General features: G+C 43.0%; 1 protein-coding gene across 1 annotated transcript in view; it reads left to right on the top strand.

Moving 5' to 3' along the window:
* The window catches only part of znf827 (zinc finger protein 827), a 75,806-nt gene that overhangs the window by 32,569 nt on the left and 27,319 nt on the right, over positions 1-15,918 (top strand). Inside the window, 1 exon segment of the mRNA XM_034688193.1 lies at positions 4,950-5,228. Within this exon segment, the coding sequence (XP_034544084.1) occupies positions 4,950-5,228 (279 nt within the window).

Genomic DNA, 15,918 nt, shown 5'->3' with positions numbered 1-15,918 from the left:
TGAGTGTTGGTTTTGGTACTCCTTGTGGACAAAGCAGCATGTCTATCACTTTGCTGATTTTGTCCAAGTTTGCTCTTATCTTTAATCTCACCATGCTTATTAAAAAACAAATGTATGGACTTGGTGGAAATCTTTGCCACTGGAGAGTGTCAACAAAAGTATTTTACAGTAGTGTACTGTTTCCAGTGCAATGACCACCTACCTCCCACCAGTCATTTCAGGCATAAAGAACTTTAAAGAAACATGTGAGCTGTTATGCTGATGTTCTGTTTGCTTTTGTAGCTCAAACAGAGCATTAATTTTAACTCCAGTCTGAGATAAACACATGATTGAACTAACAAAACATACTTTTTTGTACTGGATACTGTTGCATAACCAGATTTCTATGCATTGTAACAGCATCTAACACAGTTAGGATACCCTGTATATTGGCACAGCTGTAGGCTTCTGGGATTCAAGTACAACAGCACTCCCCCCTGTGTGGTATTGATTCATTCTTGGTGTTGAAACTCTCGGTCGTGTTGACACTGATATTTTAAATTTTGAAATGTCCTTGTCCTATTTTCTCTCTTTGTGAACATCTAGATTTAATCTGCGTGTCCCCTGCTCTCCAGCTCGGCATGAGCAGACAAGGCAGGCCTTTTGGTGTGACCTCTGGTACATACATCCCCACTGCAGCCATCAGTATCACTGTCCGGCGGTCTAGCACACTGTCAGCTATTGGTTGGGTTCTCAACCTGCCCCACGTAGCCCTGCGCTTTTTTTTCCCTCTCTCTCTCCCGGAGAAAACAGCAGCCAATTGTCAGAGGGGAGCAGGCCGGCGTGACAGAGGTGGAAAGCTAATGAAGTTATTTGACGGCAGCCCTGGCCATGGAGCGAGAGGTGAGGCGGAGTGGACAAGCGCCTGGCAGCGAGACGGATGAGGCGCGAGAGAGGAGCGTGGCGAAGGGGGAAAGAGAGGAGCAGGGAAGGGAACAGGGGATGGAAGTGGCATTGGTGGCAGGTGTCAGAAAGGGTGTGATAACATTGGGATACAAACTGATAGCCATCGTCAACCCTGAGCTAGAAGTGGCCTTACAGTATCATGCACAGGGGAGCTGACACTGGCCTGGGTACGTGCTCACAGAAGAGATGCCAGTCACCCAGAGATGCCCGTCTCCTCCACAGCACGTGTTCACTTCAAGGCTGATCTGCCACAGACTGGATGCTCATGATGCTATTGTGATTGTGAATCCTGGACAGACAAAAGGCCAAGTTGTAAGCTTGGCATGTGAGATGAATTGTTTTCTGTTGGTGTAGGCTCTGGCTTCATGTCAGGGAGCCATCAGCTAAGAGGAACAAAAAAAACGTGCCCATTGAATTAGACTACTAAATAATTCATTTGGCTCTGTAACATAGATTCTTAGTGGAAATACTTTCTATTTATAGCCACAAACCCAAAGGTCACTGGGAGTGGTGTGACTTTGTGTGTTGAGTGCATGTCCTGGGGTTGTTTTTCCTTCTCATGCGGCCGCAGAGGAGAAGAATTCTAAGTTTGTGTTGAGTCTAGTGGCTTATGTGCAGCCTGGTATTTTTTGTGTGGTTTGAAAGCAGGATGACACAGCATGTGTAGTGTTGAAAGTGACAACACAAAGTCAGGATTCCTCCGAAGACATAGTTAAGTATGTGTCCTGTGTGGTTAAATGGGATAGTGTATTTTTATGTGTGTTTGTAAGACGGTGACCAAGTGTGCTGTCCCTGTCTGATCCGACATGGCCCAACACGCTTCTAATTAGAGGACGTCCTTCCAGGTGCTGACCAGGTTATACTTAGCCTGCCCGCTGACATCTGACGGTGTGACATTTCCAGCTGGTGCCGCGTGCGACCCTGCGCCACTGCCCCTGAACTTGAAGGTCACTGCCCCTCCTCCTCCTCCTCTGCTCCCACCTCCTCCCACCACCGCTCAACCTCTTCCTTCTCCCCCCTCTTGATCTGCAGCCCCGGCACGCCATGGTGTGGCACTGTGGCATTGTGGCATCACATGGGTGGTCAAAAACAGCAGCACCTGTGTCCCCTTTTTGCTGCCCCTGTATCCCCTGTCCCAGAGCCCTCTGTCCCTCCGGCATAGATCATCATTAATCAGAGGGGCCGGAGCCGGCACAGATTGATGATGCGGGCAGGGGGCGGTGGGCCTGTGTCGAGTTGAGATGTTAGGTGAGACTGGAGGGTGAGGAGCGGAGCAGATCTCTGCTGGGGCCAGAGGAGACTGGACAGCAGTCTGCCCAAGAGTGATAGCCTCGCTTATATCCATGCCCTGTGTCTGTGTGTGTGTGTGTGTGTGTGTGTGTGTGTGTGTGTGTGTGTGTCTGTGTGTGTGTGTTGTTGTGTGCCTGTGTGTGTGTTTTTGTGTGACAGTCTGGGTGAACAGTTTGTTTGAAAACTATTGATGTGTTCAGGGTTAGGAAGGTTGTAAATCTGATGTCTAGATGTATTTTTTGGAACCTGACTTTGCCAGTATCAAGTTGTAAGGAACAACATTTATAAAATTGAACTTTTATATAACCACCAGTCAGTGCTGTGGGCAACGCGGTGGATGTCACAGGGTAAGGGGGCTGACCTTGGCTCTGACATGTGGCTAAAGGGCTCCGGCTAAACAGGCTCGGCATTCATATGTATGTAAGTACTTTACTGAAGATGACATCAACTCCATGGTGAAGTGTCGGTTGTGCATGGCTGTACTGATGCACAACAGAACACGTCTGCTATGAGTAACCATCTCAAGATGAAACACCCGCTGCTGACAGCTGGCACATAACAGTTACGCTAGCACCAGTTAGCAACACTAGAGTGCTTGAGCTGTTTGCATTACAGATACAATTCATTGTTCACTACGACCCTTATGTCTGAGTCTTCTTAAATAACGACAAGTCAACTAGTCGATTCTATTTTGAAAAAATGTATCAACCAGTAAAAGTAATTTACCCTCATTGCTCCAAACAGCTCCTAAACTGTTTAAATGCTTTTTCAGAATGCTAGCTACTATAGAGAGAAAAAATAGTTTAGAGGTGCAGAAAAAACCACTCATGGAGTGCAGATGCTTTTACAACTGACAGACAGTAATGACACTATAATCAGCCTCTGCACATGTAGTTATCATTAACAAACATAACCCTGCTATTGAAATTGTGACTTTTGCATTAAGTTTCCAGTTCTTGACTCTTGTATGAAACAGTCTAAGTCACAGCACCCACAGTTTCAGGACATTAATGCATCCATGCTGGATACTTTGCTTTCACTTTTGGCAGACAGAAATACAGAAAAATCTTTGCAGAGAACAAGTTATGCTCACACTTCCTACAAGCCACAGTGCTTGTTTAAAGAAACTCTTTCTACACCAGATCATCTTTATCATTTACTTGATATTAATAGATCCAAAAACAAACCCAAAATATTTTAATTACTCGTGAAAGCCAAAAGAAAATCAAATGTTCAAAATCTCCAGTAAGATAGTGTGTTGTGAGGGATAGGGGTGGTGGGAGGGCAGTTGTGTGTGTGTGTGTGTGTTTTAAAAAACAGAAAAAGACTGTTAACTATTACACTGTATTGGTTGTACTGGAATAATTCTTGCAAAAACAAAATTAAAAAAAAAAAGATAGTGTGTTGTCCTAACACACTATAACACACAACTGGACCACATGCATTCATGTAACAGTTATACAGATGACTCCGTTGTGCCAGCTGCCAATCCAATTGGGTAATACTTAGCACTTAAATTGGTTCTGATAAATGGCAGGGTGCACCAAAAGGAAGTCAGGTACACCAGTAGACAATAATAGCCTTTTATACATCTCCAACATTCCGTATTGCACTCATCGAGATGGAGATATTGAGTTACTTTGTACATGAAAAAACATTTGACATATTACACAGCTTCTCTCTGTGTCTATGTCATCTTTAATTTCAACATGTTGTGCGCTTTAGTCTGGTGTAAACCTTCCTTTAAGCACAGAGCGTAGTGAAACATGCTGAGAGACACAAAGAGAGTGCGCTTGCCCCGCGTGTTTATTTTCTTGGCGGCTATCGGAAGTTGCTCCATGTCTAATTATTAATTATTCATCTTAGGGCGGATTAGATGTGGCCCAGTTCTCTGAAGATGACTTTAGAGCAGAGGGATCCGTGTGACGGTTCACTCCCAACCTAGGCGACACGCTGCAGAGAATGGCAGATAAAGCTACAGCCGATTGTTATCCCGGCGCTACAGAAGTACAGGAATTATTGTCATGTCCTAGGTGTCTGAAGAGACGATCCCAGGTGAGAGAGGGAAGGCGAAACCAGACTTAAAAGTAGAATAGAGTGGAGATAAAGTGTATGGAAATTAATGTGATGAGGGAGGGGAGGGGGCAGTGTGAAGGAGAAAAGAGGAGTGAAATGAATTGGGAATTTGTTGGTGGATGCCCTGAAGACCAAGAGAGAAGGACAGTCATAAGGTTGCACCTTCTGTGTTGGCCCACAGCACGCCAACTGTGGTGTTTTTGCCAGTGACTAGACTGTGAAAATCCACTGCGGGCCACTTTGTTGTTCCATCTCATTGTTCACTTTCCATTTATGAAACTTTATATTGTGTGTATAACGTCCTTTAAAATGGTGAGAAATGGACAAAAAAACAGAATTAATTAATTAACAAAATATTATCTCCTCATGAGATATTTGTGGAAAAAATCCGGCATTTTTTTTTTTTGTTTTTTTCACTTGGCTTTAGATAAGACTTTAAAATTGTGTTCATTACAATCTGAAAATCTCCTGAGCGCATGCACATTTGAAGACCTTTGCCAGACTCTTTCATATGTATAAAACAGATGTGATACATGAGAATTCAGACATCAACTAACCTTTTCCTTGCTCTCTTTTTTCTGTGCTCCCAAATACTTGTAACTAATTTTCCAACATCTCTTTGGTTCTTTTCTTTGCAGCGGCCAACCAGAGGGAGACGCTCAAGTCTCCGTTCCACCTGAAGGAAGAGCCCAAAGTGGAGGAAGCCTTGAGTCCTAGACCATCCTCCACGTCACAAAACCAGATCCAGCCAGGCTTCACTGCGACTTTCTGCCAGGACGGGCCAGTGGGAGCTGCAACAGCAAAAGAGCGGCCGGGACCACTGAAGCCAAGGGAAGGAAGCCCCATGGCTAAGAACAGCCTGCTGAGCCAGGATATCAGCGTGAAGGTGGCCTCTGAGCTGCTTATTAAGCTGTCAGGTAGGCAAGATATGTATCACGTCTCTGGAGCAGTTTGCAAAAAGAGTAAATGCAACTGAATTTTATAGCTTTTAAATTGAACCCTCCATGACCTCTATCACAGATTTACCTGTCTGGACCTTGAATTCGTTATCCGTATGCATTTATTGTATCTTCCGAGTTTATATAAACAAGAGGCAGCATAGTGAGGAGTTTTTTTTCTACACAAATGATCTTTCTATTCTCTATCTTAAGAACAAAGCCATCATATTTATCTGTTTGCTACTGTGAACTTAAAACCTTAAAACATTACCCTGACTTGCCCCGTGCTCCATGACCAGCATTGAAGGATATTTGCACCATGTTTCAACCTGTGCAGACCTCTCTGACATCATCCAGTGCAGCATGATTTAGCCTTTAACAGCTTCTGGTTTGAGCTCAGCGAGAATGTTGGAAACAAGTCCTAAGGCAGGGACTCTCAAACCTAGTTCCTCATGCTGAAAGCTCCTGCTTATCATAGCCGACAAATTGTCAGGTGAGATCCAAGTAGGCAGGTGTATGTCCACTGAGGGGTTCTGAAGTGTATCACTCAGGCAGTCAAGAATGAAATTTGCTGAAGTATGCATCGGCATGTACCAACAAATATTTAAAGAGTTGAGTTGATCTAATAGCTACCAGGCCTTGAACTACTGTCCCTATGGAGAAAAAAAACGACAGTTTTTAACATTGGAATGATAAGTACACATCATTTGTCAACAGTAAAAATTTACAATGTGACACTTTGTTAAAAAAAACACACAAAAAATAGCAGTCTGATGGTTTGTGTGTGTGTATGTGTGTGTGTGTGGTGGGGGGTGGTGGGGGGTGGTTGCGTTTCTCCGTCCACGGCTCTTTATCCTGTGCCAGTGTGTGCGTGCTTGACAGACACCTCACACACCGGTTGCCATTGTTCTCTCTGGGTTGACTGGTGTTCACAGTGACTCATGCTGGCTAGGAGCTCTGTGGTACTACACGTGTGCTGCTCCACTGCCTGCCCTCAGGTCACGTTTCCCAGTGTGTGTGTGTGTGTTTTTTTTGTGAGTGTTTGAGGAAGACAAAGATGACATGATTACTATTTTTAAAACTACAAAAAGCCTCCTCTACGCCATTGGCCTTTCAAATCAGAGAGATAAATGATATGGGCTGAGCTGCATCCACCTATCGTCTTTGTTTCATCGCCGTTATCCTTCTTTGTCTGCCGTCAGTTTTGCCATTTCCCACCACTGCACTGATGTTATCCTGCCAGTTTATTTGGTCCTCAAGCAGCATGGCCGGCGTTTATCCCCTCCCATCACTTACACCAGCTCTGTAAGGTTGACCTAGGTTAGGGAAAGATGCTGCAGCGTTCATCCGTCCGCTGGCTCCCTCTGCCCCCTCACACAGTCCTCGGAGCGCAGTGCCGTCCATTGCCATGGCAACAGCGGGGGCGGTAGATGGAGAGGGCTGTCTAGAGTGACAGCCTTGACAAGAGTCTGGACCCTCAAATGACCCTGGGGGGGGGGGAGGGAAGGAGACAAAGATGGTGAGGAGGAAAAGAAGAGAGCCAGGGAAAGGTCAATGCAGTTACAGTCACGTGTGATTACAGTCATGAGGTTCAAGGGTATCTCCACTCTAACCTTCCTCTGTCCCCTGCTAATGGTCAGCCACACAACACAATAGGATACTTGAATAGGGAAGCACATTGGGGGAGCATTCTCTCTGTTCCAAACATCACTTTTTACTGTTAAGAAGTGCCTATTTTCTCATTCTTGCATGTTGTACAGCAAATGGTCACAGCCTAATTAGATTTCAGCAGCTCATCCTTCCCCGACCATGGCATTGGACAGTCAGAGCAAGTAGGGTTGTCATCATTACTGCCCATTGTACTGTAACATGAGTTGCATCATCCCTTTAAGTAGGTCACTTCTTCCCCCCTCTCCTCTCTTCCTTATCAAACATTGGTTGGTCATGTTGAGTCGCCTTGCTAGCACTACCTCCCCCACATCTGTTTAAACCAGGCTGCTGGTGTCTGGGGGCTAATTACGCCGGGCTAAATAGTCCCTGGCGCCAGCGGCTAACGTGTCCAAGCAGATGGGCATTGGTGTTGCAGGGCAAGGGAAACATGGCGTCACAGGAAGGGAGGAGGGTGGGGGGTGGGGAGGAGGGGAGGAGGGGGGGTGCAGGGCCCTAGGTGGTGCCCTGGCAGACTGGCATCGTGTGGGTAACAGCCGCGCCACCCACTCACCATCCAGCCACCCTCACTATAGGTGTGAAATCACACTTAGTGCTCGCTTAACTCATTCCTCATTCCTCAGGAACAGGCCTTCCATCTCTGAGGACATTTAACAGGCCCTCTCCCCTCAGCAGTCCTTGTTAGCGTGCTAATAAAAGTGGCATTTAGTAATTTTGACCACTGAGGTGCAGAGAGACTAAGAGATTACACTTTTATCTGTTTGTTTCCTCTCTTTGCTGATATTAAATAAAACAACATCTTATCTTTAAATGAACAAAGCAACTCTCAGCCTGAGTTTTTTCTCTTCAAACTTTAGATTTAGGATTACTGTGAACTGTTGATTATACCTGGTTGGGTCACTAGTTCTAGTTCTCGTACATAAGCAACATGGCTGTTTTCGAAACCGCCTACTACTCTAGCAGTACCTACTGATTTGGCCAAAATTCAGTATGTAGTAAGTAGCATGTGAACAAGAGCAAAATCTGCAGTATGCCAAAGCTCCCCAGATGTCTACTGATTCAGGAAAATTTCACAGTATGCATCGGACCAGTCTGCCTCACGTACTATTTCCCATATTGCACAGCACTCATTCCGCTTTTTCTTTCCTCTTCTTTTTTCGACAGGGATCACTCAGTTTTTAGGAGCTGTGAAAACTATTAGATTCCATATAAACTACCTCTTAACTTTTTAAATCATAAGTGGATACCAAAGAAGCAGTTTTACAATCAACTTGGCCATTGTTTACTTCCGCTTTCTGAAACTGGAAATCCAGTGACGTCTGGCTCAGCATGCTGCATAACAGATCGAACAGAACAGTCATACTACAGACTAAATCCAAACGCAGTATGTAGCAGACCGTTTCGAAAACAGCCCATGACTTTGGTATTTGCCGTGCCAATCAGCAGTAAGCTGAATTCAGTAAGCAACAAGAAGTGAGTGTTGATTTCCAGAGGCCCTGGCAGCAGCCAAAGCTGATTGATTGAGTGATAATTAACACTGTTTATAATCAAAGGATGCCAGCTCCACCTGGCTTCCCCTCAAAAGACTTCACATAATTGGCTCATCTGTAGGAGCCAAAACTCACTGACATATCACATGTTATCAAACTACAGTGCTGATGTTGTCACAGTCAGCTTGATGATCTGACAGATGCACGACTCTCAATCAAGAACTGGGCATTTTCCTCTCACTATTTTCAATTTAACTAAAAGATGACTTCCTTTAACTCTGCCACACCACTTTAGCTTGCTATTCAAATGCATGAATTAAAATGCAGCATATAAAGTGGAGGTTACAACCCTTCAGTTTATGTGGTGGTTTATATTTTTTCTGGACCCTGGTAAGCTCTGCACTGTTTCCTCGAGGTAACCACTGTGGATCATGTTGCATAATGGCCGTGCTCTTTGGCCCGGCAGCACTTGTAACAGATAAAACACACTGTGCATCTCCTGCTATCCTTCAGGTAGCTGAAGGGATTGAGTAAACTGATGAGGAAAGCTCTCCCACTCTCTAAAAGCAGATTGCGGATGCAGACAGGCATTTTGCTTTTTAGCAACAATTGCTTTAAACATACTTTGTTTCTTTTTGTGTTCACTTGTTGTGGAATGCGTTGATTTACCAGATTCAGTTTTATTATGTAATTGCACAATTTTCCTCCAAAAATTCTCATGCAATTGATGATAAAATGACCAAATATTCAGCTCAGTGATGCACTTCAGACTTCTTCTTCAACTATTAATATTTAAAACTCAGACTTCACTGAAATAATTTGTACCGCTTCTACTGCTTGTGTAGCAAAAAGAAAGATTAGAATGGCACTGGATTCTTAATGACAAAGGAAATGATTTAATATTTTTTAATAAAAGGACAAAAAATGTTGCCTCATATTTTCCCTCTTAGGAGACATTACCAACAAGCAGGCACAGGAGTGAATCAAAAGAGAAAGCACTGAAAATATTTAACTCTACAGAATGACGCATCTCTTCATTCAGTATAAATATAGCCTCTCCTTTTTAGTTATTAAGTGACTGCTCCATATTTTTCTTTAGCCTTACATTAAAGGATTCACTATTTACTCCATATAGCTTACCACAGCAGATTGTGTTAGCAGTCCACCATTCTACTTCACAACACGGGTATTACTGCGCTGTATTACTTCATGTTAAGCTCTACACTCCACTGACAGTGTCCTCATCATGCCCCCTCAGTGTGGCCGCTCGCTGACCTCTTTAACTCCCACCCCCCTTACCTCCACATCTCTCTGTCTCAGTGGTCTCTCATCAGTGCCTGTAGTTCTATTTACAGGAATGCAGCGATGACTCCCGTTGCTGCTTGCCATATGTAGGTAGTTTGATATGCAGAGGTGATTGACACAGTGACTGAAGCAATCACTCTTCTGTCTTGACCTTTTTATAGGATAAAGCCATACCAGCCTTGGGTTTGCTCTGCCGTGTGCCAAATGTTTTGTTTAGGACCACTTTATCGGGGCCATATATGGCTCCTGATGGGCTGTTTATCAAGCACGCTGCTCCAGAGTCAGATGTGGCTGCAGTTTTGGTCCGTTGGAAGGCTGAACTACTGAGAACTAGCTGGTCGAGGATCAATTGTAGCAGCAGCTGTCTGTGAAGTCTGCAGGCAAGGCTGCTGTGGCTCCCACATGACATGCAGTCTCCACACTGCAGCCTTTGAAGCGCCTGAACTCTTCACCCCTGTCTGAGCAGGTCGGCTAGAGAGCAGGAGAATAGAGAGATTGAGAGAGAGAGAGGGATGGGGGCAGGGAGCGAGGGATGTGGAATAGCAGAGCAGGGAGAAGGGTAGACTGGGATAGAAGAAGGGGGGGAGAGGTGGAGAGGTTGTCATTTAGGCTTGAGCCGTTCCTCATCCTTCTGTCCTCCCCCAGCTCTTCTCTCTCATCCCCCTTTCTTCTTTCCTCTCTAACCCTGGGGTGCTCTTTTTCTGGCACTCTTTGACAATTTTTTTCCTTCCCCTCTGCTGCTCCCTCACTGTTTGTCTGTCCAAGTTTTTGTTTCTCTCCAAGCATCACAGTGGTGCATTAAATTGACTTTGCATACATGAAATCACTAATAGATTTTGACTATTTTAGTCCCAGCGTACTTTAAAAGCCCATCCAGGTTCTGAACCCTCCTGTGGTGTATTCTCAGCTGAGCAGGCTGTCACGTCCGCGTAGATTTAAGTAGACACCTGAGGTCAAAGTTGATCACTAAAAACAGAACATTGCACAAACCTCAGTCACTTTCATTCTGGTTCAAAACTTGAGTAGTGCTGCATCACAGTGAACAAGGTACGTATAGTGCATTTATAGCAACTTGGCATGGAGATTGCTCTCACACACATTGTAAAACTGTGAGACATGGATGCTATAAAAAAAACCACACAGAACTGAATGAAGCTTTCATTTAAAGTCTTTAACTCGGTTAAGGGTTACACTTAGACAAGTGTTCAGTTAAACCTTTTAATCCAGACAGACTTCAATCCAACTGTTTGTCTCAAGTTTCTAAAACACCTACAGGGCTGCATCTATAAGATTTGTGTGTATTTGTAGAAGCAGGATGTGGATATAAAGCACTGAAACTAAAACCAAAGATTCAGTGCTTAGTCACCAAACAAGAAACGGACAGAAGGAGGAAGATGTGAACAAGTGAACATCATTCTTTACTCCTGCTCTTACATTGACAAAAAGTTGAACTTGTTTAAGAGTTCAAATAAATAGCAATGTCTACCCCAACATATAAAACTTTTCATATTCTGTTTTGCATACCTTTGCTCCTCTCTTTGGAGGTTCATGTTGTGATTAGAAAACACATTGATTATTTAAGGGATGATGTACGGTTAGCAGGTAGTTATAGGAAATAGAATCCCGACAGGGTGAAACAAGAGCCTGACACGAAGCTAACGGTTTTACCTCACCTTTTGGTCTATGGTGTCAACAAGCAGAAGCTAAATGTGATGACCTGTTTGCCTCTGGCTTTGCTCATGTTAATGAAAGTTAATAACCATTGTCAAGGGGTTGTCAAGGGGTTTTGATCAATCTGAATCAAGCATCTTACACAACTAGAAGACCAGTAAGAGAGCTGCATAATAATAGATAATACCAGTGGCACAACCAGTCCAACCTTGTAATTAACTTTCTTCATTATTTTGCTGTATGTCTTTTAAATGTGCTGCAAACTGTGAACGTGACATTGTAGTGGATTGACTTGTAACATGGATGTAAAGGTAGTTGTATTTATACCATAACTTTTTATATGGTGCAGGTGCGTACCAATCCAAATGTGAAAGTTTGTCCAATCCAAGTTCCCAGTTTCTGAGAGCAGCGCAAAACAGAAACAGAATTTGCAGGCTGTGATATCAGCCACAACAAACAAGAAGCAGGAGTTTAAAGATCCCGTGCTATCGTCATCATGAAGGTCTCCTGTTTGGGAACGCTTCAGTTTCACGATAAAATGAATTAATGAACAAAGACAAGAGGATTGGACCAAAGTAGTGTGCTGACAATGTTCAGTAGCAATCAGGTGCATTTTTGGCAACATTTCTAACTTGTTAATGCATTTCAAACGGCACCAGATGAACTTTGAAATTAAATGAAATTTAACCAGCCTTTCACCGGTAATTCTGAGCATGTCGAAGTGATAATAAATGCCATTAGTGTTTTTATAGCAGCAGATATACAACTATACTCAGTTGTTGAGAACACAGAATTTAAACGTATGTTTTGTTGGTGTTGTTTTTTTTAAAGGAGTCGTGATTCAGAATTCCTTTACGTCCCCATTTCAGCAATAAAGTCACACCAGCACTTTAAGAACAAGCAAACGCTGCTGCTGTACTTGTGGAAGGCATCTGCTGTAGCCCTCACAACTGATGGATGGACATCCAGAGCTATCGTTGTGTTTTTTAGGTAGATTCTGTGCTCAAAGGGCATTCATAAAATGGGTGGTAGCTCCATGAGATGTCAGTAACTGCCTCAGCCCTTTGAAAAAAAAGTTCTTTAAAAGAAAAAAAAAATGTGTCATTTATTCTAGAATCTCATATTGTTAGAACTTTTTTGTAGTAAGTAATTTTATTTTATAATTTTAATTTTTTATTATATTTAATTTAAAATGTTAGGACATTTTAACTATGCAAACAAGGATTTCAGAATAGTAATTTCAAAGTGTGGTCTGAGAAAGGCATAAGCCACCTAGAGCACTGCTATGAGGAAGGAGTCTTTTTGTCTAATAAACAGTTACAGACGTATTGTATTGTGACGAATAAAGAGTTCTTCTGTTATATTCAGCTACATAACTTTATTAGAGTCAACTATGAGGGCAAGTGGACCCTACCTGTATTTTTGTAACCTTTCTATAGGACTTTCTTTTAAGTATATTAATTCTCTGTCTGTTAATGTGCTTGAATTTAAAAACACAATGAAATATAGATTTTTAAAATATATTAAAAAGAAATCTAAGAGGGCTCATAAGCCTGAGTAGTGGATGCTAGACTTAAAGTGATGAGTAAAAACAAGTTCTTTAAGTTCATTATTATGAAACAAAATTTGATGTGTTACATTCATTTCCCTTACAGTGCTGGAAATGAACCGAACCATGACTTCAAAAGGTACATACTGAACTGTGATTTTTGTGCAGTTACACTCCTAACTTGTAATGACATAATATTAGATGGCAGTTTTCCACCCTTTCTTTATTTCTTAAATATGACTTGCAAATTTCTCCCATGGATACCATCACTGTGTAATCTTAGATATAGAGAGGGAGAGAGAGAGACAGAGAGAGAGAGAGAGAGAGAGAGAGAGAGAGAGAGAGCACAAGCAATATTGTACAAACACACACAGACCTGATTTTGTGGCCCTAATGGCAGCTGGTGTATCACAGAGATGGCTTCTGCACCAGAGGGGATGACACACAGACGCATGGAAACACAGGTCACACACACACCCACACACACACTCACACACACTAACACACACTCATTTACAGACACACACAGGCTGGATTGTGGCAGACTGTGGGCTGCTTTTTATGGCTTCAGAACATTAGGTCATGACCCCGACCAAAAAGCTACAGCTATTATCAGTGTGGGAGTGAGGACACGTTCATACTTTTTATTTTGTGACAGGTAGACTTCTGATCTGGCTCGTTGTGGTGTGGTTCTTTTTGATTTGCTGCATTTATTTTTACAAACAAATATTTCCTTTTGTGTGTCATGTGATGTCTGAGTAATTGCTCTATGGTTTGAGAGCATGTTTGTCCCAGCACTGAGAGCTCAAGTGCATATAGTGTCCTTGAGTGCATTGATGTGTTTTTGCGTGTAACTACGTGTGTTTTTGCAGAACAGCGGTCCACTCAGCCTCTGTCGTTAGGGTGGTGATCCAATGATGGAAGCTTGCGTGTCCCTTGGTTGACCCTTGCAGAGCTGTGCCCCCTACCCCTCCGCCCGCCCGCCCGTCTCTCTCCTCCTCTGCTCTGCCCCTCCATCAGCCTCTCCTAGGTTACTCTTGGCCAACTCTGACCACCTGATTAAGGGATTAGTGGGGCTGATGGTTGTCAGTGTCCCCCCTCATGCTGGCTCCTAGCACTAAACCAGACACCTGGACCTCTTTGGGGGGAGCAAGGGGGAGTTTACACTTAAATTCATCCACATAAACAAAGTGAACACGTATCTCCCTAACACTTATTAGGGAGATACATGTTCACACATACGCAGATTGCCTATAAACTTAATGTGGTCTTGAAGTCTTACACTGGCCTCATTGAGCAAAGAAGCCGAGAATGCAAAGAGGAGGGGTGGATAGTAGGGTTAGCACAGGGTTACTGTCTTGTATCTCCCTCCCTCCCCACCCTTTCTCCAGCTCTTCTGACCTCCCCCTGCCCCTCCCTCTGCTCCCGATGCCCTGCCAAATTCATAGATCCCATAATCGTGGCTGAGTCGCCATGTCAGCAGCACTGTATCAACCCCGCTGCTTTGTCTCGCTCCTGCTTGTCACCGCACCGAGACTCTGCCTCCTGCCATCATTGCAGTCACAAGATCAGATACCTAGGCTCTACAGATGCTAAAGTGTGTCCGAATCATTTATTATTTAGCTGCTCTGTGTATACTTACTGTAGCCTTAAGTAGGCCTACATTTAATCTAGTAAATGTAGCCATTATGACCATTAGTGAACCAGTGTCTGCTTAAAGAAAATATAGGCTGCCTCATAGTTTCTTGTTAATGGTTTTCGATATCTGTTGGCGGTGGCCTTTGGTTTTATTCTAATATCCCTGGAGAAAGCTGAGTCCATGTTTGATGCTACAGATCAGCTCAGGACATTCCTAACAGATACCATCTTGACTATTTTTAGCACAATTTCTTCGCTTCACCTTTTGAACTTGTGCAAGAATTGAGTCAACAGATGTTTTCAGCTTTTCTCATTGTTGTTTGTGCATTAAGAAAATTCCTTCAATAGGATAACACATAGCCAATCACCTCCAGTTGTCATATAAAAAAAATACATTGCTTCTTAGTTTACATTTGCGTCAGTGGGCCTAGATGAGCTGTGGGAGCCCTCCCCAAAGTGAGAAAGTGACCTCCCAGTGACCTCCTGCCCTAATAATTACACAGCAACATGCTGACCGGCTCAGCTCGGCTTTGGTTGCAATTCTCCTGTTTTTCCTGTTATTTTTAGCTGTGTTACAATTGTATAACATTGTTAAACATTTATGATAAATGCTTTATTTACTTGTGAATTAGGTTGATGGTCAGAAACCGTTGTTCTCTGGTTTTGTTTTGATGTGCTGTTTGTAGAGTGATGAGCACATCTGACAGGGTACTTTTACCAACAAAACCGCAATGAATGAAGCCTCTATTCATTACTCAGGTGCATCCCTGTTCAAACTGTTTTGTAATCAGGGTTATATGGAGGTCATGTGGTACATCTACATATTTTACTGCACCCATCAGGGCCCGGATAGATTTATTATTATAACAAACACACGGCAAAAATTCAACCTTTCATGTGCATCACAATCAAACTTTTTTTTATTGTAGTCTTTACCTTTTCTGACTTGATAGTCTGCATTCTAAAAATGAAAAGTCTGTGTGGATGGAAATGCACAGTCCAGTGAAGAAGATAAGAAATATAAGCAGTAGTTGAACCACCTTAAAGTACAAATACAGCTGATTAACCAGAGGTAGAAGATACTTGAGAAGCTTAACAAGGCAGCACTGCAGTATTAACACTACCAGTCAAAAGTTTGGAAACACCTTCTCATTCAAGGGTTGGTATATATTTTAATTATTTGAAACACTGTAGATTTATACCAAATACATCAAACTATGAAGGAACATATATGGAATTATTTAATTAACAAAACATTGTTAAACAAACCAGAATATTTTTATATTTCACACTCTGTAAGTAGCCCCCTTTTTCCTTCATGACAGCTTTGCACACTCTGGTATTCTCT

This window comes from Notolabrus celidotus, chromosome 7, assembly GCF_009762535.1.
Source record: "Notolabrus celidotus isolate fNotCel1 chromosome 7, fNotCel1.pri, whole genome shotgun sequence".
Lineage (NCBI taxonomy): Eukaryota > Metazoa > Chordata > Actinopteri > Labriformes > Labridae > Notolabrus > Notolabrus celidotus.
The sequence above is the reverse complement of the archived record's forward strand: the minus strand, read 5'-3'. Positions and strand labels throughout refer to the sequence as shown.